General features: G+C 43.5%; 2 protein-coding genes and 1 long non-coding RNA gene across 4 annotated transcripts in view; 2 read left to right on the top strand and 1 right to left on the bottom strand.

Moving 5' to 3' along the window:
- Window positions 1-5,567: 5,567 nt before the first annotated feature.
- The window catches only part of CLIP4 (CAP-Gly domain containing linker protein family member 4), a 54,739-nt gene continuing 38,894 nt past the window's right edge, over window positions 5,568-21,412 (top strand). For both annotated transcript variants that reach the window (XM_061350551.1, XM_061350552.1), the window contains exons 1-2: window positions 5,568-5,667; window positions 6,858-6,997. The gene's annotated coding sequence lies outside the window, so the exon portion shown is untranslated. The remainder of the gene's footprint in view (window positions 5,668-6,857; window positions 6,998-21,412) is intronic.
- On the bottom strand, window positions 11,104-19,700 carry PCARE (photoreceptor cilium actin regulator). Its single transcript, XM_061350442.1, has 2 exons — window positions 15,702-19,700; window positions 11,104-11,627 (listed from the first exon to the last, which is right to left on the bottom strand). The coding sequence occupies exons 1-2, from the start codon at window positions 19,454-19,456 to the stop codon at window positions 11,498-11,500; spliced, it is 3,885 nt and encodes a 1,294-aa protein (XP_061206426.1). The 5' UTR covers window positions 19,457-19,700; the 3' UTR covers window positions 11,104-11,497.
- LOC133210762 (uncharacterized) lies at window positions 15,807-20,571 on the top strand. The gene is made up of 4 exons (XR_009725003.1): window positions 15,807-15,921; window positions 19,690-19,832; window positions 19,985-20,332; window positions 20,455-20,571. It is a non-coding gene; the product is annotated as an uncharacterized LOC133210762 (long non-coding RNA).

Here is a 21,412-nt window from a genome sequence, read left to right as displayed (position 1 = left end):
CCCCTGCCATGGGCAGTGACACCTCGCACTAATCCATATTACCCAAGGCCTCGTCCAACCTGGCTTTGAACACTGCCAGGGATGAAGCATTCACAACTTCCCTGGGCAACCCATTCCAGTGCCTCACCACCATTACAGGAAAGAATTTCCTCCTTATATCCAACCTGAACTTCCCCTGTTTAAGTTTTGCTTTGTTACCCCTTGTCCTATCACTACAGTCCCTAATGAAGAGTCCATCCCCAGCATCCCTATAGGCCCCCTTCAGATACTGGAAGGCTGCTATGAGGTCTCCATGCAGCCTTCTCTTCTCCAGGCTGAACAGCCCCAACTTTCTCAGCCTATCTTCATACGGGAGGTGCTCCAGTCCCCTGATCATCCTCGTGGCTCTCCTCTGGACTTGTTCCAACAGTTCCATGTCCTTTTTATGTTGTGCTCCTTTGAGATATCCGAATCTCAGGGTGGGGTGTTTTTTCAAAGTAGGAGCTGTAAGATAGCTCTCTGGGGAGGAACAGCAAGTGTGAAATGGTGTCTGCCAATACTTCAAGAGTGTGAGGCAAAAAGTCAATTGTCTGTTGAAAAAGGTGAAGGAGAATAGCATAGTTACCAAAGCAGAAGCTTAATGAGGATAGCAGGATCAGTTCTTTATTGCATGCTTGCAAGAGGATCATTAGGGACTTCCTTTTTGTATCTCATGCAAAAAGGAGCACTTGTTAGCATAGTACTCCTTAAAACCAGTTTGGGATTTGGCTCTGTAGTGGTTCACACAGGAGTAGGTTGCCTGCTTTACTGATGCCACTCCTGGTGACACTGTGAGAGTATTGTAGCGCATCCCACGCACATTCTGCCTCCCAGAGAAGCTTTGCTTGGTTTATCAAAGCAGTAAGACTGGAGGCTTGCAGACCAATCCAGGCACCAGTTTGTAAGTTAAAACAAGACCCAGATCAACAACAGGCAACACAGGAAAAACTAAAATACACGTGACAGTCAGGTCATCAGGAAATCAGTTTGTGTTCCAGTCTTTCTGACAAACCAACCAAAGAGACTGGTAAGAGCCCTGAGAAGCGGATGGTGTTGGCAGTGAGCAGTAATTCTGTCTTTTATAAGAGTAACACGGGGTCTGTCCATCATTGCCAACAGATAATGTGAAGATTTAGCAGCAGCTTATCCTTAAAGTGTGAATAAATATGAGGACTTTTGAGGCTTCACACCCTTTTCCTTATGGGAGGGCGAAGTCCACTTCTGCAAAGCTCTGGGACACAAACTATTTTCACTGCTTACATGTGATTTTAATTTTGAGGGCTCTGGTGTGAAATGTTTAACACAGCTCCTTGTACCGCAGTCACTTTTGGATTTACACATGTGAAATGAGAGGAATTTAAAATCCTTGCAAGAAAGCTTGAAGGAAAGAAGAAAAAGTCTGGCAGAAATTGATTTCACAAAATAAAGTTCCCTCTTCCCTTTCTCCCCCAGCCCCTTCCCCTTTTTTTCCAGATAACCTCAGAAGACTGAGCATAGATTAACGTGTCTCTTTCAGCTAACACATTGCTGCTGCAGACACTTGCCCAGTGAGTGTGTTACCTCAGCGACCACGCTCTGCTGGATGTCACGGAATCTCCCTCAGGTATTGCCCACTTCAGCTAATCTCCACTTCTAAGTCTGGAAGTCTTCAGAGGGAATATTTAAGAGGGAATGCCTCTGAATAGACAGGGCAGTAACTGATAAAGACCAGAAAGTCCTGAGCTTGACCCTCCTGCAAAATACACTTACCGGGTGTACTTGGCAGGGCTCTGCGGGGCTGCTGCAGCGGCATGCAGTGTGTGAGACGAAGATGGCGCTCGAGCTCCAGCACTGAGCTCTCACTGGGGCATTTCAGGACCCATCTACAGCAAAGAGACGGGCTAAAAATACCCTGGCTGGCTCCGCTCTTCGAAGGGCAGCACAGTAAAGATCCTGGAGGTATCTAAGAGGGGCCTTTTCTGAAGCAAAGGGTTATCCTTTAGACAAAATGCGTGGCAATTGGTATTGTGAGAACCTGATTGTTTTATCATCACAGGATTCTTGTTTTCCCGTTGGGCCAGAACCCTACAGGGCCTGGGGGTGATTGTGTAGGTGAAAACTCAACACCCATATTATAGGCAAGGTTTTTGTGCAGGGCAGGATTTGGGGGCTGTGGGGTTGAAGTGGGGCCACTGAGGCTCCCTGCCTGTGTTGTAGTAATGACATTGGACTCTGAACATTGCAGGATATGCAAACAGTTTGTTTTTTATATCAGTGATAGAATCGTAGAATCATAGAATAGTTAGGGTTGGAAAGGACCTTAAGATCATCAAGTTCCAACCCCCCTGCCATGGGCAGGGACACCTCTCACTAAACCATATCACCCAAGGCCTCGTCCAACCTGGCCTTGAACACTGCCAGGGATGGAGCATTCACAACCTCCCTGGTCAACCCATTCCAGTGCCTCACTACCCTAACAGGAAAGAATTTCCTCCTTATATCCAATCTAAACTTCCCCTGTTTAAGTTTTAACCCATTACCCCTTGTCCTGTCACTACAGTCCCTAATTGAAGAGTCCATCCCCAGCACCCCTATAGGCCCCCTTCAGATACTGGAAGGCTGATGTCCAACATGCTGCAAATGCAGCTGATAATTTATTTATAATAGTAGCTTACAATGTCAATGATAGCCAAGGATTGGAAAAAAATAATATATACTACAGGAGACTATTCGTAGCCCTGCTTTAATTAGGGTAAATCCACTGCTAATTCCACCAGCATCTTTTAATCCAAGCTTTAATAAATTTTTCTGCTTCATTATGAATCTCAGACAAGTACTTTTAGCCACAGCAAATGTAAAAGAGCCTTTAAAGAAATTTCAATAAGAAAATCCCCATAAACACGGAATTTAGTTTTACAGTTATTTTTATATCTTTTTCATATAAAGCATTTGAACATAAATTGGGGCTATGAGGGAGAGCAGATGTTATCTCAGGGATTTTAGTGGCAATTGACAGCTCTTTGGAAGTTCTGTGGTGAGTGCTGTGTTTGATAGCATTTAAACTCAAATGAACTCCAATTTTACAATAGGTACCATAACCCTTTTCCTGCTTACCAGAATTGGTCTTAGGTACTTTCAGGAGCTCTTTAAATGTTGATGACTGATGCTAGATTAACAGGACAGAGAAAATGAAGGTCCTTCCATTACAGAATAGGAAATAGTTAATGCATAACATTTCCACTGAACAAAAAATAAGAACTCCATCTCCAGACCATTTCAGCTTTTGATCTCAGCAAAATATGTGATGCAAGGAGCCTATTGTAGTAGTTTTTTGTTTGTATTTAGTATAGTTCAGCTCAGGAAATGAGCTAAGAGCAACATTCTCAGAGAGAATGAGAGGGAACACTTGGGTTTTGGTTATGTTTCAGCCAGTGTAAGATTTTTCTATCTCTGTTGCCCTGTTTCAAGGAACATTGTGAAGGTAAATGCCATGAAAATTGAGAGATGCTCAAATGCCATAGCAATGGAGCCTGGGGAATTATCTAAGACATCCTGAAGTTTCAAACAGCTGTTCATTAGAAGCCGCCAAGTATGAGGAGAAAAAAAGCTCAAATGAGACCATTCTGCCAAAGACCTGACTTAATCACTGCTGTTTCCACTGTCAAGCAGCACACATGTTTTGTGGGCTGGGGTAGTTTAATGTTGCCATTTCTTACGTGCTGCTGAGCAAAGGGAACTGCCTGATTAGACCTTGGGCATTTCCCATCAAAGGTCACAAAAAAGTAATCATCCTTTTTATTAGGAATCTTTCAGTGACTTCTCTATGCTGCATTTCAAAGCTCCAGCAGCTGGTTTAGACAGCTTCTTAATAGAAATAAACAGTGATTTGACATTTATGTCTTAGCAATGCAGAAATGGATAGTGAAATGATTTACAAAATGTGCATGATTCACTTTGCTAAGTCTGTCATGGAGTCAATGCCTCTTATTTGGACAAATAGAGATCCTCAGAGGTTGGTTGTTATGTTCAGTGGATGCTCAGCCACTGTTGCCTGTTTCTGGTTTATCAGGCTCTGTGTGCTTGCTGATACGAGCCAGAATAGGCTTCCAAGCACCAAAGATAAAGGTAGATTCTTGTTTGCATTAAGGTTGTTAAGAAGCCTGTCTCTCTCGCCTGGCAGTGCTTGTGGCATCTTTATCCACAGAAACCCCAAACCATCAAGCGCCACTCCCTGTCTGTGCTCTGGTTCCTCCTGGGAAGCAGAGCCCTGCATGTTCAATATGGCAGTGTCTGGGCTGTGGTCACCAGGTTTGCAAACAGCCTCCACCAAGTGCTGGGCTCCAGGCTGCAGGAGTATGTTGCCATGCAGCCCCAGCATGTGGTGAAAACCCTCTGGGACATTTTGGACCTGAACACCAGGTGAAGGCTTCGTGTGCACCAGGAAGGTGATGGAGAGGTGCTGAGTGGGAGCGGTGGAGGCAAAGGTGGACGTGGCAGTGGCATTTGTGTCATTCTACGTGACCGAAGGACAGGATTTGCCTTACCCAGTATATAGGTACAGATTTATGAACCATGTTTTGATGCTGGCTTTTAAAAAACAAGTTAAATTTTTATATTGTGAGCTCAAGTTCACTGAGAAGCCTGCACAGATACCAGAAAACCCCCAAACCAAACCCATCTCTAAATGCAGTTTGTAACTGTGGAAAGGAAAACAATATATTTATATACTTACCTACAAAGTAGTAGGCGTATGTATATTTTTATATATGTTTACTTAGAAAGTAAGAGAAGGGCTTTGAAAGCATTGAGGCTGTAGGATTAGATGGCTTGGCTTAAGGAAGCAGAGAATGAGAGAGCAGGACCTGCTGGCCCAGAGGTGCGGTGGGGTTATCAGAGGATATGCAGTGCACTGTATGTACCAGTGTATGCCATATGTGCCAAGCTACAGGGTGACCTCTTTACAAGTCTCTAGTAGCTGCTGGTGCAATTTACCTTGCTGAGTTTATAGTTACAGATTTCCATGGCAAGTTTTGATTTTGGCTTTTAAAAAATTCAATAATAATAATAATAATAATAAAGTACTTTTCAAAATTTTTATATCCTGAGCTCATGTTTGCTGAGAAGCTTGCACAGGTACCAACAAAATAAAACCCCTGTTGTGTAAATTCAGTTGGTAACTTTGGGAAATAATGTATTTATAGACATACTTAGAAAATAATAGGTGAATAAAGCGTTGCCTACCAGTACTAGTTTGTGTCTCAGTGTTCGAGGTTTTTTAACTCTTGAGCTGAAACACTTTCCTCATGAGAGGGCCTCTCCAACCACAGGGAGAGCAAGTTTAGCTGAAGGTATGACTGCAGTGGCAACCAGAGGGTTAATTCAGGGTAATGGTTAAATCAGCTCAGGTGAGCTCTCTTGCCACAGGTTTGCACAGGTGAATGTCTCAAAAGTTGTTAAGAAGCTACTGAGGGGTTTGGGGGATACAGACAGCAAGCAGAGCAGTGTTGGACCTTTCTCCAGTATTGGTAAGAATATTTAATTTTCCTAACTTTTTTTTGTTATAGCTTGATGACAGAAATCTCACCAGAGACGAGGTTGCAAGCTGCCCTTGCAGGGCCAGTGTAATGAATTGGATTATTGCATTTAATGTGCAGCTGCTAACCCACAGAGGTTAGTACAGCAAAAGAAATGTATGGCCATTTTGTACATTGGCTTACTCTTAGCCTACACCCTGCCAGAGCCCCAGAACAGACCCTGGCTGTCAGAGATGGTTCCTCTTGCTTGCTGAAGTTTTCATCAAGAGAAGGTGGGGGATAAAATGTAACATGGGTTCTGCCACACAGGAGTGAAGAAAGCTTATGTTTCCCTGACGATTAGGGAGAGAGTGGTCTTGTGCCACCTTCCTGTGCTAAGGGTCATCAGAGCTCTGGAGTTACATGAGCAGAGACACTGGTGCCGGGTACTCTGAATCCAGTCTGCAAAATTAATCATCTCCTCAAATGGGCATTTCTTCCCACCAAGAGACAAAGCATGTGCCTTGCTGGCATGGCTTGTCTGCTCTTCAGGGTTTGCTTGTGCTGTGCAAATGTGTTAGCTGGACCCCAAATCTTCTTGGAGGTACAGCCTCAAACCCCTGCAGGGATGTAAATGCACGAGCTTGGCAGTGCCAAGAAGACTTTGGGGGTGGGGTTGAAAAATTAATGGCAAATTGGGACAGTGGCCAGGGAGGCAGGGTAAGGAAGGAAGAACGGAGCCAAAGTACAGTGGGGAGGCTGAAGGCTCCTGTTGTAAATAGTATTGATGCTGCCTCATGGTGTTGCTGCTGAGAGGTGGAGCAGAGAAGTAAAGAATGCACTTGAAGGGAGCTGTTGTGGGAGAGATGCAGCTGGGTCATGGAGCATAATAAAGAGATTCTGTCAGAATTTGCTCTTGCCCAGTTTAGAGGTGGGTTTGGAGCCAGGTGCTGAAGTCTCTCTCTGCTGCAGAGGGAGAGGGGCTGCATGGAGGTGGCTGTTTTCATCCATAATAAGTAGTGATGATGGGAATATTAGTGGTTGCATTGCTACCAAATCTCTGACACCTGACACTGAATCCTGATACTTTCATACTGCCTTTGATACAGGCAGAGGTGAAAACATCTCTAGTCAGCTAGGGTTGACCTGAACCTTTAAGTAACTTTGGCAACAAACAGCCCCTCTGTGTTGTATCAAGAAGGGAAATTGGTCATACTAGTAAGATGACTTTCCTAGGGATAAAATTGTGCCAGTATTAGGATCTCTGTTGTTTTACTTGCTGTATTATTCTGGCAGGTTTTTGTTGGTATCACCCAGTACAAACCAAATATGCTTCTGCTTCCCCAGGGAACAGCTGCCCTCCAGCTAAGCCAGCCCAATGGCTCTGGTAGGAGCAGGACCTCTGCAGCCGTGGGACCCCCTTGCACAGCCCAGCAGCTGCTGTTTTTTCACTCTCCAGAGATCCTGCAGTGATATTCCATTTAAAGGTAATGGTAACAGCATGCACCTCTTCTGGTCCTGCCCACGCCTGACAGTAGCTCCTGTTGCACAGCTGTAGAAAGCTGCTTTTTCTAAACGTAGAGATTGCTCTTGTCCCAGTAAGTGCTGGCCTAAAGTATTCCTCAGTGCAACTCCAATGAGGCTTCAATATGTTCCTCCATATTTTTTCCTCACAAGCCCTCTTTTTTGCCTTTTGCCATTACTTCGTGTTGTTTGCTGCTGATACTGATTATTTGTCATTACAATGGTGTTATTTACGCACATGTTTGAGGGGCAACATACCCAAAGGTCCTGTATAGATTAAAGTTGTCTTACTAGATGTATTCTGTGCTTAACATAGATATGAACAAGGAAAACTTGGCCTAAATTCCAAAGCTTCGCTCTTTGGCAGTCTGAGTCCATTCTGGCTCGTAGCTGTCTCCAATTGTGATTTTATGTATAAGAAGGGGAAACATGAGAAAAGTTCCACTGCTTTAGAAAAGGCATGTATATGTCTATTTATCCAGGACAGCAGGCAAGTAGTGTTGTTTGTAACTTGTTTGCAGAAGGATGAGTTGACTGTGAGGCCAATGACAGGTGAGAAGGGATTCTCAAATCTATTTATACTGCAGACTGGGTGCCAGTCAGCCCAGAGCTATGTGGTAATTTATTGCTGTGAGCCAGAGCTTACCAGCATAATGAATTCCTGCATAGCTGGAACAAGCACTTCTGGGTTCAGCTCTGACTCTCGGTGGACTGCATGATCATTGGCATTGCTGCCTTTCAAGGGATTATTTAACAGTTTCATTTCGTAATAATCTGAATCTTTTAAACTTGCATTTCCGTTTGCCACTGCCATTATTCCTCCACCTTGGGGAAAAACAATTGTTGCTCCTCTGCTTCAGGGAAAAACACTTTGCAGACTTGTGCAAACTGTAAAACTCTGCTGTTTTGGCAGCAGAGTATGTGTAGTTGCCAGTTTCTGATGCAAGTGAAGAAATGTGGTGCGTTCATTAGGCTTTCTGAAGGGAAAAAACCCACTTCATGTGGCCATGTGTGTTTGCTGAGCTATGGATCTAACTGGCTTAATAAAGCCCAGGCAGAGCAGCACACTGCAGGGAAGAACAGTTCCGTGAGGTTACACGGTTGCCATGGCGACAGTGAAAGTGTCCTTTTGGATTTTCCAAAATTTCCCTAATTTTGAAGAAAAAAGTAGGGAAATAAATTACGTATTTACCTGCCTCTGCATCCCCATATTGCCTCAGGTCTTTTTAAAAGATCATAGTAAAGGCAGTGAAACTTTGTACCTACCTGTACACCCGCTGTTTGGAGGTCCTTAAAGTTATTGCTCTTTCCTATGAGAACCATTTATCAGTCTTCAGGCAAGCGTGGATGATGCATGGTCCTCCTGATGCTTTGGAGTACTGTCAGTGCTTGGCTTACTAAACTAAATATAGATATAGCTTGCATCTTGGCTCAGTTGTGTGCAAATTTAGGAGGAAAAGGAAATCTGAGGTGGAAAACTTAAGATAACAGGCTATGAAGCCCTGGCTGACAAGGGGATACTGCTTCATTCTGTGCTCCACCCCTCTGCAATGAGACTCCACTGCAGTGAGTGTGCTCTGATTTTAATGCATAGGACAAACCCCCTGCCCTGTGCTTGAGGTAGCTGTGGTTGTACATAGAAGCTCTACTGAACTGAGTACAAAATTGCCAGGTAGGTCAAGCTTAGGGCAGGGGAGGGGGGGAAACTCAGCTGACCTGTGTTCTGGTCTGTCAGTGTCCAGGTGGGATCTTACAGCCTAAAAGCCATTATTTGCTTAATGGAAATGCAACCTAGATTAACTGATCTACCAGTAAAACACAGAACAAGAGAAGCTTGTACTGGGGTGGGAAAAAGGTAGCAAATTTTTTATAGCAAGTGGCACTAATTAGGGTACTAAGGAAGGAATCAAGAACGCTAACACTGGGCTAAGGTTTTAAGATGGTTGCACACAGAATTGTAAGGAAGATCAAACTCATACCATGCATATAAAAACTCTGATTTATTTACATCAGGTAAAAAATAAATCTTAAAGCTGAATATGGTCTTATAAAACAATTGTATTCCATAAATGTTGTATTCGTGAAAAATGGAAGTGTTGTCCAAAAAAACTGATATATGTAAAAAAAAATATATATTTTTTTTCCAAAAGGTGATGAGCCAAACCATCATTTCCTGTATGCTACAGTTACTCTTAATTTCATGCTTGCAATACAAATTGAAGGTAAATACCTTATTTGCAGGAGTCCTGTACATTAACTGTACCGAAGAGAATCAGTTTGCTATATGTAGTCATGAGTTCGTGTTACAAACTTGTAGATTGCTCCCACAGAAGTTCTGTTTCTTGAGTACAGTGCTAAGTTTGCTGCAGCATCAGAATCCTTCATCAGCTTCAGTGTTTAGGCAGGGTTGTTTTTGCAATAAGCCTCCTGACAACCATGGCCTCAGTGGTAGAGATGCTGTGTTAGGATGCCAGCTCATGTACCACATCCTGAAGGGAGCCTGGGTTTTGGGGAAAGATACTTTGTCTTACTCCATATCCAGCTAGCACAAATGTGAGAAGGCTTCCAGCTTGATTGCTGGAAGCCTTGCACCACAGAATTCTGTGCCTGTGGATATAAATAAATACTTCATTACCCATCATAGTGCTGGGAAATTTCAGCATGAAATCTGAGGAAAGAAAATGATTGTAGTAGCTGAGCAGAAGCTGTCCTCCCACTCTGTTATGTTTTCATCTTCAAAGCTACATTTAGGCATGCAAAGTGCCAGTTTATTGCTGTTTTGTTCTGGTTTGTTTCTGTTCTGGTGGTTACTGCCAGTAGAACAGACAATCTGAAATGCTGCAAGAATGTACTTGTATTTTCATGCGGTAGGGAGAGAACTACAATTCTGATGATGAGAAAGACTGGCCCTGCTGGTAAACCTTGCAGTATCTCCCTGGAGATTTTCCAGCTTGAGAGGGGATGGTACATCTGCCTGTGTGATTACAAGGTGGATCTGTTGACATCTCCTTGCTGTTCACTATGGGTATGGCTGGCTGCTTTCCCACCTCAAGCTCACAAACCCCTGACAATCCAATGCATCTATTAACTGCGAGTTACTTCTTCATATTCAAACACCCACCTTAGACATAGCAATTAAGGTTTCCTTGTGTCTGTGGTTTAAAATGGCACTGAGCTTATTGAAGGATGGTTGTCATTAAGGCACTAGATTAAAACTCAGTAGTTCAGCATCCAAAGGGGTCCCTTATACAATGCAAGATGAACCTCAGTTCCCCCATCATGAAGGTGGGCAGGAAGGGTTAAAAATCATGTGTGAAGGTGAAGTGCCCCAGATACACCATCATGAAAACTGTAGGAGAAATTGAAACTATTCCTACCAAAATAAGACTACAAATGCTCTTTATTTTCTGGATCTTGTTCTGCACTAAAGTTGCATATGAAAACATGCAAAATTAGATTAACTAAATTTTAATTATGATGATAAATCAGTTAGGTGAGCAAGATCCAGTAAATTTTGAGCCTGTATTCCAGTGGGTGCTGTAAAACCCTAGGATTAATGGACTTTAAATAATGTGTGGTTTTTATTAACAAGAACCTGTCTGGGCTCTTCTGTGGAATTGCAATATATCCCTCAAACTGCATAAATCAGAATATGAACATGCTTTGGGGACAACAGGATTCTCTATGGTAGTATTCTCTTATAAGGAAAAAAGATACATGTCCTTAGGTGGCTCAGGATTTATAATGTTGTTTGATTGGGTCATTACAAAACTACTCTAATCTAAGCCTTGTACTCTGGGAACTAGAGGTGATGAGATTATGTGATAATCAAAGGTGATTTAGAAGATCAAAACCTTTTTGAGGGAGTAAGATCCCTAATTTTATTCCTTTAAAGGGGATTACTTTGTTTTGACTTGTGTTTGACCTTACTCTCTCACTACACATTGATAAATACTTAAAGATGTGGCTTTGCTGATGTCATTGATGTTTTTGCAGTAAAACTCAATTGGTTCAGGATGATACCTCCCCCCCAGAAATGTCACAACAGCACAACATTTTTTATATGACTAAAATTGTGATGCCTCCTGAATAGGTAGCATGGCAAATAATGATTATTTCTGATAATTCTTGAACTACTTTACCTAAACAGTGAAACAAAGGACTTGGCTACAGGTGCTGTCTTTATCAAACCAATTTGCCTCTGACTCACCCAGCTGCAAAGTGTTTCTTTGGCTCAGTGCAGATCTTTGAGTTAAACCATGAAATGCAATCAAAGGAGAAGCAGCTGGCCCTCTGGTATTTCATTAGATTTCTTCAGCCAGTTTGGGTTTTTAGCTCCAATGCCATTACATTTTTAGCTTGAGAGGAAAAAAGCCACATTTTGGCGGCTTGCGTAAGGCTGTTTCTTCCCTGTGGGGGCTCTGGCCTTGCTCATGTCTCTGCCTTCATGGGTGCTTCTGCTGTCAGTCCCTCTGCAGCCCCTGGCCCACGATGAACAGCTCGGGGTGAGAAGCAGATCTGTTGGACTCTCTGATTTCAGGACTGCAGAGGCTGTTCCAAGAGTCACTTGCTTTCCTAGGGCTCTCCTCCAAGCTGCAGAAGGAAAGATGCTTAAGTTAAGAGTCTAATGAATCATGGCTTTTTAAAAACAGCACTGATTAGGCCACATTAACCCGTGAAGCACAAGTGCTGCATGATCCCGTGTCACTTGCTGTTTCCTCCTGTATACATGCTCTTTATATGCACCATCCAGACTTTTTTCTTGTGATGCCAAATGCACTGTACTGTTCCCTCCTAAACCTCTCTTGGGAAGCAAATGTTTTGTCTGTTTGCTGGGTGTGAATCTGGGTTCACTTGCACATAGTGACACATTTTAGTGAAAAGTCTTGGTTCAGACTCTGCTGGAGGAAAGGTCTTTCCTCTTTTACATATCTGCTTAGCATGGTTACCATGATTTCTGAGTATGGCAGCATGACTGTGGGATGGGTATTTTGATGGTATAAATCTGCCTTTCTGGAGACAGGACAACTGAGGCACAAAGTGTAAATGATGTTTCTGAGGTCACATTGGCAATCTCTAGGGGCACAGGGACTTTATGAATCAAGATTGATTATAGCAGTGGAGCTAGTCATGAATAGCTTATGCCATGGGCCTCTCTGCTGAAATGTGCCCTGTGTTGCTGTAACTAATTAAAATGGTTTAAGATCAGTGTGGGGAAATATACCAGAATTATCTGGGAATCATTACTGTATTTTAAGTACATAAGCTGCTAAACTGAATTAGCTTTCAACTACAAACAAGCTGTTATGTCGCTATTCTGGCTGCTAGGACTCAAGTGATTTGAGCTGCTGAATGAGGAAATTTATGATACATAGCTGGTCATGAAACTAATTTAGATTCAAATATCCCCCAGCAACAGAAGTTTTCACTTGGGCTACTTACTTTGGGCCTGATCCAGTCAACCCAATCCATTCTCAAGCCCTCCTTGAACAGTTTCTTAAAGGAAATAACATTTAATATTTGGTCTCTGCTCTACCTCTTGGAAGATTAGCAGTCTCAATGAAATATTATTTCAATTAACTGCAAATGTAGAAATCCTGTTACAGGTTAACAGGATTTCTACAAGCAGAGCAATTGTATATGTTATGCCTCAATAGGATGGCAAGAACCATTGATTGCTGTTTAATGACCAAGCTTAGAAACCAGCAAAGTTTGTCCATCCTCGGGCTGTCCAAATGGGAACCAGTTGTACTGACTTGAGCACTGAAACCAAAACTCTCACCCAGGTACCTTAAGGCTAATAACAAAAGCTCTAGCTCCAGCCATAGTTAGGGCTAACAATGTTTTAAGTCCTGATATTCCTTAGAGCATGGGACAGGCAGAACACGTGCTTTCGAAAGAAGTGCTTTTTTGCCTTCTAGTGGAGCAGTGAGTGTGCAGGAGACACACAGATCTGTGCACAATACTGACATTTAATGCCTGGCAGTGCTAGCTAGGAAAATGAGATGGAAGCCATATTCACCAAAAGTAATTTAGAATTTCTGCTAAAATGGGGTAGGTGGGAGAGGGGACTCAGCTGCCTGATGAAAAACACGTTGCTTGTACAAGCTCCTCCCTGATTATCTTATCAATCTGCTTCTCTGCAAACAGATGTTTTAATTGGGTATGGAGAAAGTGGAGGGATATATCTCAGAATTTGGGATCATGGGAGAAACTGGCCATAAAAGAGTGACAATATGGCAGATCTGTTCTGTCTCCCCTCTCCCCTGTAACTAGGGCTTGAAGCTGCTAATACACACCCCTGATGAAAAAAAACCAGCACATTGTTATATATGGAAATGAGAGGTAGAGCAAGGGAAGGAATGAAGAAAAGGAGACTGATAGCTGGGTGGGAATAGCTTGTGGATGTGAGACCAGATACAAACATGGCCAGAATGAGGTTTAGATATGCAACATCTGGTTTGAGAAGACGTTTTGAAGTCTCCCTCTGTCAGCTGAATGAGCTGCAAAGCAGAGGAAGCCCTGGCTGCTTGGTGAACTTGAAGGAGAGAGATGGAGCAGAGTGCAGTAGTTTGTCTGTTAGGAGCCCTGTAAGAGTAAGGCTCAGCATCTGTGCATGGGGATGTGGTGCTCACAGCTGTGCCAACTGCTCTGGTGAAACAACCAGCAGTGATGCCACATGTTGATTCTTAAAATGGTCCTTCTCTGCCTGTTGGCACATTTGCAGTGATACTTCTATTAGATCAGTCAATGCAAGGTCTGTAAAAGTTTACTCCAGGAAGCTTAAGTGTAAGAAAATACACAGTAGTAGTATATTGCATCTTAAATCAGTGCATATGGTAATCAATGGGCTTATGCTGATATAAATTTGGACTAACAAAGTAGGACTACTCTTGATGTCTGTTGGTGTAAATGGTAAACTAATTTAGCTCTGGATACATTTTGTTCTTCCAGAATGCTGTATATCATGACACCAGGATATATAATTTTTTTCATGAAAGGGATGATTTTATTTACAGTGAGTTTTTTTATATTAAAACCCCACTACAAATAATATTTAGATATGTATGCTCTGGCAGACTACAATAGGAAGGTAAGGAAGCATAAATTAGCTAACAATTTGTAATTGGCTGGTTTTAAAATTGATCTGTAAAACTGACAGGACTTTTGTCTTGCAAGGTTTGACATAAAGCCTCATTTGAAAAGATTTATTTCTGCTAGCAGGCAGTGGAGTAGGCAATGCTGACTTTACACAGTACATAACAACAATAGAAAACCCAGCAACAATGTACAGGAGTCTTAGGAAATCTTCAAATGTCAGAATATAATGCAATATTAGAACTAGGAATGCATTTCCTAGTGTCTTTTTGCATGTTTTGTTCAGCATGTTCAGTGTGGAAAACTTTGGTCCTTGGGGAGGGAATGCCTGGGCACCCAATTTCAGTTTCCATGACTGTCTCTGTACTTGCAATGCACTGAGAGCCTGTGCACTTACAAGTGCAATTTTATCTCCTGTTAGGGTTGGTCTTGCAATCCCTACTCATGGGATGATTCATGTGATTTCAGCTATTCTGTGGGAAAAGCAAAAATAGTCCTCACATGAGGAAGGGTTACCTGAGAAGGGTCTTAATCCTCTGGTGTAGCTTAGAGCTTAATGGATTTCAACATCCTGAGATGCTGAGAAACTAGAATAACAATGCTTTGTCCTGCCAGGCTGTTACCCTGATCTCTGAGTGTTCCCAAATACCCATTTCTGTTTCCTGGCTGGTTTTGTGCTTATTTTTTTTAAGTGGTAGATAAAATTTAAAGCTAAGCCCGGATCTTTTAAGATTCTGCAAGCAGTGGTTGCAAACATGGAATTATTATTATGGTTACATCCATAGAGATCCTTGCCTGCACACTGTCTGTTTGTCATTCTTGCCAGCTGATTTGAAACACCCTGATACAGATTGCTCCATCCCTGGCGGTGTTCAAGGCCAGATTGGACAGAGCCTTGGGAGGCATGGTTTAGTGTGAGGTGTCCCTGCCCATGGCAGGGGGTTTGGAACTGGTGATATTAAGGTCCTTTCCAACCCTAACTATTCTATGATTCTATGTTTTTGGCTGAAGAATTTACTGGATTAGAGGCTGATGTTAGGAAAGATGCCCTTCCTCTTGGTCCAAGCTTACCTTCTCATGGTTGTTTAAAGATGTTTGTAATCTGAGGGTTGCTTCAGAGCTTTTAAGAACTGAGTGTGGGTATCTTTAGCCTCCATGTAAATAAGGGGGGGGGGGGTTCTGTGTCCTGAAACTGATAGTGAATTTTTCCTGGGGTGCCTGTTACAGCAGGTGTGTAAGTTTAAGGTTTGAGCAAGCTATGGAATGGCTGAATCAAGGGAAGGGGTTCAGACTGGTAGTATTCTGAAATTGGGGGCAAGACAACAGAATAAAGTATTTGAGTTGGAAGGGATCTACAACAATCATCTAGTCCAACTACAATGTTACCGTTGCCCAAACATCTGCACATGGTGTTCATGTGTTCTGCACATGATGTTTGTGTGACCTGCATATAAACAGGGCACTTTTCTGGGCAATCTCTTTAACAACATTAAATTCCCATAGGGAGTTTAGACAGCCAACACAGTGCTGTATTTCTGCTTTCTTGGCCTAAAGTGGAGAGTTTCTTACCTTGCTTGGTTAAGTGCGGGTTCACTGCTAGCTGTTACAGGAGCTGGAAGACGAAACTGCACCCCTGGTCGACGGTCAGAGTAACTTCTCCTTACGAATGGCTGAGGATTGGCAGCGCTCAGGGACAGCTTTCTGGCCCGGTCTGCAGGCTGGTGGAAAAGCAGATTGCTCTTTTGGGAAAGTGGCAAAGCTTCAGGCTGGCTGGTCACCTCTGCAGCGGGTTTCATGGGTACTGGTGGAGGTCTGGCTTCGAATAAGGAAGATGTGGCTGGGCAAAATATTGAACGGACATTGCTGCTCCTCTTGGAGGAGGAGAGCTGGTGCTCATCCCCAGCATCCAGCCCAGCTCTCAGTCCCTTGTAGGGGCGGGATGGAGAGGTTGGTGGGGAAGGAGTGGTGTGGAATGAAGGAGGGCTCACATCTCGGCGGTAGGCTGGGGAGCCCAGCGGCCGGTGCGGCGTTGGGGAGCTCTGCTTGTGCCCAACGGGAGGGCTGAGGGGTTTTCTCTGGGGTGGTGGAGAGGGTAGCTTCTTCTGTAGGGGTGGGCTGGGCACCCTGGGGCTAGAGGGGGGACTGGGTTTCCTCTGCATGGGGGGTGAGCTCAGCTGTGGGTTGCTAGAAGGTTGCAGACTGTGCCTGTGGTGTGCCGGGGGGCTGAACACCCGTTTCTCAGTTGGTGGAGAGGGAGTTCTTGTTGGGGAGACCCTCCTGGCAAACGCTGAGCCTTTTTCGTTTCTCCTGAGTGAGTCTGGAGAACCGTGCTTCTGGTATTGCACTGAAGTTGCAGGTGAATTGGGCTCTTTGCTCTCGGGGCTGTTTCTGTGTGGCTTTGAAACCCCACTGGGATTTTGAAGAGGAATAATTTTATGGGTTTGCCTGTACAGATCTGCAGCTTCTTTTCTCTGGGTTGCCAGTATCTCCTCCTGGCTAGGGATGTGCATGTTGGTAGGGTTCAGCTCCAGGGAGTACTTCTGCACTTTCTCGTCCCCTGCTCTGGTATTCCTTGGACCCTTATTAGAAGTCACACTGGGGCCACTGAGGCTTTTATTTGGCAGTAAGTCAATGGACTGAAGGGAGGCTTTCATTTTTGGGGAAACTTGTGATCTCTTAGTAGCATGAAATTCTGTTTTGGTGAGCTTTTTGGCATCTTCTGAAAAGTTTCCTTCTATTCTTGCAGTTTCTTCAGGCTCAGATAAGTCAGAATAAGTGTCCATTAACATTTCCGGTGGTGGTGGTGGCAAGTTCTCAGTGTCTACATCAGTCTCTTCCTTTGTGTCCTTCTTGCTTAATTCTGCAGCTGGTGCAGGAGGAAAGGCATTTGGAAAGCTAGAAGAAACTCCACTAGTGTTTGAAGGGTCTGTGTCTTCTACTGGTGAAATACGATGCTTAAGATTTAAAGGTGCCAGGCCTCTCTGAAAGGGAAGGGTGGGTGGGATGACTGGAAGTCCAAATTTTCTGATGCACTTTATTGGTCCTAAAGATCTTAAATGTGCATCTTTCACAAGAGTGTCAACAGGACTGAATGTTTCAATAAGCTTTTTGACAGACTGGCGGGGGGCACAGCTGCTGCCACTGAGCATTTGTGCTCCAGGAGGCTCCTTTTCATTGCCTCCTGATACCTCTTGGGTAGGCACAGCAGCTCTCAAAGGCTTCCTGCCTTTTTCTTCATCCAGCTGATGGCCAGGATTTTGGTCAACCATGAACAAAGGGACTTTATCCTGGTTAGGCAGGATGCTGAAGTTTTTTGAGAGGCACGCCTTCAGTTTGCTAGAGGACCTAGGTGTGTTTTGCTCCTCCTGCAAACAAAGTGCTGTTCTTGATTTCCAGGGCTCTGGGTTGTTATCTGTATCCTTTCCATAAAACATTTCCAGCCTTTTGCTGAGCTCTTTCTGAGTTCTCTGAAGCTCTAAGAGGGTTGGGTCCTCTGCCTGGCTTCTGAGGGATTCTTCTGACCTGGAACGTCGTTGTTTCCTGACGGTTTTTTGGCTGCCCGTTGCTGTACTGGGCCTTGTTGTTCGGACTGCTCTTCCACTGTCATCCTCTATCCATTCTTTACACCCAGATTTAGCTGGGACAAACTTGATTTTTTCACTGATGGCATCTTTCATCTTCAGAATAATCTCCTCTGTCTCCACATTCTCTGTCCTTTTGATGGATTGCCTTTGTGTGTTATCAGTGACTGCAGGTGAAGACAGGGGCCTCCTTGGCAAAGCATCCTTCCCCATTTCTGATAAACTTGTGTTGTCATCCTCCCCCAGGGTGCTCTCTTCATCCTCATCTTCAGAAGGAAAATCTGTTGAGTCGCAGATTTTGAAATTATCACCGTCCTGAGTCGAGTCAGACTGGAAGGAGTTGTAGGAATGGCTTTTGCTCAAGTTTGCACATTGGGGCATGGTAGAAATGCCTCCTGGTACTCCACCCTGACAAGATGTTGCTTCCTTACTCTGCGTGGATGAATAAACTGTATCTTTAAAATGCCTTTCAAGTACACAGCCGCGGGATGTGGCTGTGCCTGGTGACACTGTACTATTATGTGTGTGCTCCACTGTTCTGGTGTGTTTTTGGGACAGATTCCCGTGTGTATAGGGATCACAGCTTCCTTGTCCTCCATGCTGGCTGAGAGCACTGAACTCTTTGAGAGATTCACTGTCCACACCAATGCCACTGTCCTCAGAATAGAGAGTCCTGTCATCACCGTGGGACTGAGAAGATCCCACTGTTGAGGCTTCAAGCAGCCTTACTGTCCGCAGCAGTCGCTCATCAAAGCTTTGCTTTGCTTTCAGTTTTCCTTCTAAATTGTTTGCAGCAGACTGCAAGTAGTTGCACGTCTCCTGTAGGGCATCGGAGGTGAGGGAGGCCAGTGTCCCACTCAGTAACTGCATTTTATTGACTGTGTACTGCAGTAGTTGTTGCAGAAGATCAGGGTGCTCCTTCAGATCACCTTTTTCTGCTGGCCAGGCCAAATTCCCACCTACATCTCTGAGAAGATTTTCCCCATCATTGGTGATTTCTTCCAGGAGCTGGTTGATTTCATCGTAGTGAAGAAGGAGAAAGCTTACCATCTGCTGTAGGAAGAGCTGAGTCTGGGTAGCCTGGCTGGCCATGTGAAGTATAGTTTCATACTTGGAGAGGTTGGGATTTAAGTAGGCATATGCACTCTGGTGAGCCTTAACAAGCAGTTCAGGGAAATCTACCTTTTTCTCTGTCTCACACAGGGCTGAAAAGGACTTCTCTTTAACTTTACTAGGTCGACCTTGCTTTGCCAGTTTATGATTTTTTTGCTTCTTTCCTTTCTTTGGGATTTGCTTCACATTGCTTTCATTCTTGTCATCCCAAATGAAAGCTGATGCTTCTGATTCACAGGAGCTTTGCTTTCTGATCTGTATGGCCTCAGTGATGTGCTTTTGAGATTCAATCAGCGCAGACATCACAGTCTCAGCATCTGTGGATGTCCTCTGAATTTTCTTGTCTTCCTCAGAAATCTGGGGATCTGGATGAGCCTCAGAAGATAACTGCAAATCATCATTTTTGTCCTGTTCTGGTAGTTTAGCCTCCTTTTCCTTTAGGTAATCTTTCCCCTGGGTCTCACAGTGGGGGAATTCGTCAATATTGTAGCAAGATGAACCTTTAACCAGCAGAGAGATTCCTTTATCTCTAGGATCAATATGCAAAATACTTTTGGGTGTAGTCAAAGCCCTAAGACCACTTCTTGCAATAGTATTAGCAATCTCACTGTGAGAAGGTGTGCAGCCCATCCTGCCTCTGTCTTTGGCTGTATTTTTTTTACTTAAAATCAGATGAACAAGGGAAAACAAAAGAAAAAGTCAAACTCACTGTTTCATTCCGAACTGCAGACAGGCCAGTTTCTCAAGAGTTTTCCATCATGATCCCAGTTTTGTTGTCAGTTTTCATTGCTCTTTGCCTTGAAATCTCACATGCTCACTGCCTAAGATCTGTTCTTGAGGTTGTGCACTGTTCCATTCTATAGTCCAGGTCAGGTTTTCTTCTTCAGTTCAAAAAAGGGAGTGTGAAAGCTCTGCTGGATTTAGAGCTAATGGATTAAGAGGACTTGCACGCCTCACTTCTGTCTTGACAGATGTCCACTCCAAATAAGATTTTAAGCTCATTAGGGTGAACAGGCACTAGCCAGTCAGCATCCATGTTGTATTTATAAAGGCAGGTCTTTTTCTGCACTATATTCAGAGGTAAAAGGGCTTGGAACCTAATCCTTCCCCCCCCCCCCCCCCACCTTTTGCAAAAACACAGCATAGAATTGAATGCAGAGATCCAAAGGAAGAGACTGTATTTTGTAACCTTTCTGAAGGGAAACTACTTGAACAGGCCTGTAAATGTCATTGGATACTCCTTAACCAAGACAAAGGTGACTTTGACTGGGCACATGCCCCCTGGAGAGACACAAAACCAAATGGCTTAGAGATGGCTGCTGGACTTCTGCCTTGAAGGTCTTCAAAACTTTCCCCTACTTGCAAGTGACAAGCTGTTTGCTTTTTCCTTCTAAGACTTCCCAACAAGATTTAGATTTATTTTCTTCCCCTCAGATGATCATTCTTGGAAAGTATTTTTCTTTCTCTCTTCTAAATTGCTGAAAATCCAAGCTGCGTGATAACAGAGTAAGTTTTGTAGATTTTGTTAAGATGGTGTCTGCACCAGTGGATCAAAACTGTAGAAATTCAGATTAAAAAGATAGAAATGAAAGTTTTTGTTTTCTTTACCTTTATTTCTTTTTCATCAGCCGGGGCTCAGTTCTCTTAACTGCAAGACTTATGGGTTAAAACTCTAAGGAAAATAAGCTAACAAAAATGCAGATGCATTTCTGGGACACCCTCCCCCCAAAAAATCCCACCAATAAGGCACAAAACACTGTTTGAATAGCTTATGAGGTCAGGACAGAATAATACCAACCTGAAAGAGGAATTGGAGAAGCCAAAGTAGGAATTGGGTGACTCAGAAGATATTTATCTTTTCTAAGTATTTATTTATGAAAGGCTGCATGTGGATGAGGGTGATAATAGCAGTTGCCCCCAATACCCGTCCCTCTTCATTGCTCAGACTGACTTAGGTAGATTCATCTTTTCATTTCTAGATGCAGCTTTTCTACTGAAAGTGGCCATTTCTGGGTGTCACAAAGGTTATAGATGACAGTGGCCAACCCAAACGCTGGCTGCCAGCCAACTGCTTCTCTTTAGCAATGTGATTTCCAACTCCATAGTCATAAGTATCTTGTCCAATTCCCAAAAGTCTTTGCATGCTGCCAAGCCTATAAAACATTCTCAGACTTTAAAGAACTGCTTATATCATTCACTCTGTGGTGCTGGAGTGCAATAGCTGAATATGTGTGCATGGACAGTTGTTATTCTCTGTAGCCTTGTTGTTCAAATCTCTTTTTCTGTTCAACAACGGCAGCAAAATTACCTTGTTTTACTGGGAACAAGGCATGACTTGTCCCCAGTGATTCCCAGGAGAAGTTTAAAACTGTGTGCTTTCTCTAAAGTAATTTTTCTGGGACACATCAACTGTACTTAGTATACATTATGGCATTGTAATTTCTCTCAGTGCTTTTCTGGAGAGCATCAGGTAATTACTTCTTGGCTCTGCTTCTTGCAAGTCATGTAGCTCATGCTCTGTCTGCTTCTGTGTCTCACCACCAGTTTCTACACAGCAGTCTCAGCCCTTTTTTGCATTCTCTTTTA

Source organism: Neopsephotus bourkii, unplaced genomic scaffold (genome assembly GCF_033783945.1).
Source record: "Neopsephotus bourkii isolate Nb327-2 ecotype Australia unplaced genomic scaffold, CSIRO-AGI_Nbou_v1 NB_518, whole genome shotgun sequence".
In the NCBI taxonomy this organism is placed as follows: Eukaryota; Metazoa; Chordata; class Aves; order Psittaciformes; family Psittacidae; genus Neopsephotus; species Neopsephotus bourkii.
This window is presented reverse-complemented; position numbering and strand designations above follow the sequence as displayed.

Bases quoted from the DNA above. Each gene is read 5' to 3' on its own strand.
- PCARE (XM_061350442.1), bottom strand. From the start codon at position 19,456: ATGGGCTGCACACCTTCTCACAGTGAGATTGCTAATACTATTGCAAGA. The intron at 11,628-15,701 runs GTAAGAAACTCT...TTCCTTCTGCAG, and splicing joins CCCGCACTTAACCAAGCAAG to CTTGGAGGAGAGCCCTAGGA.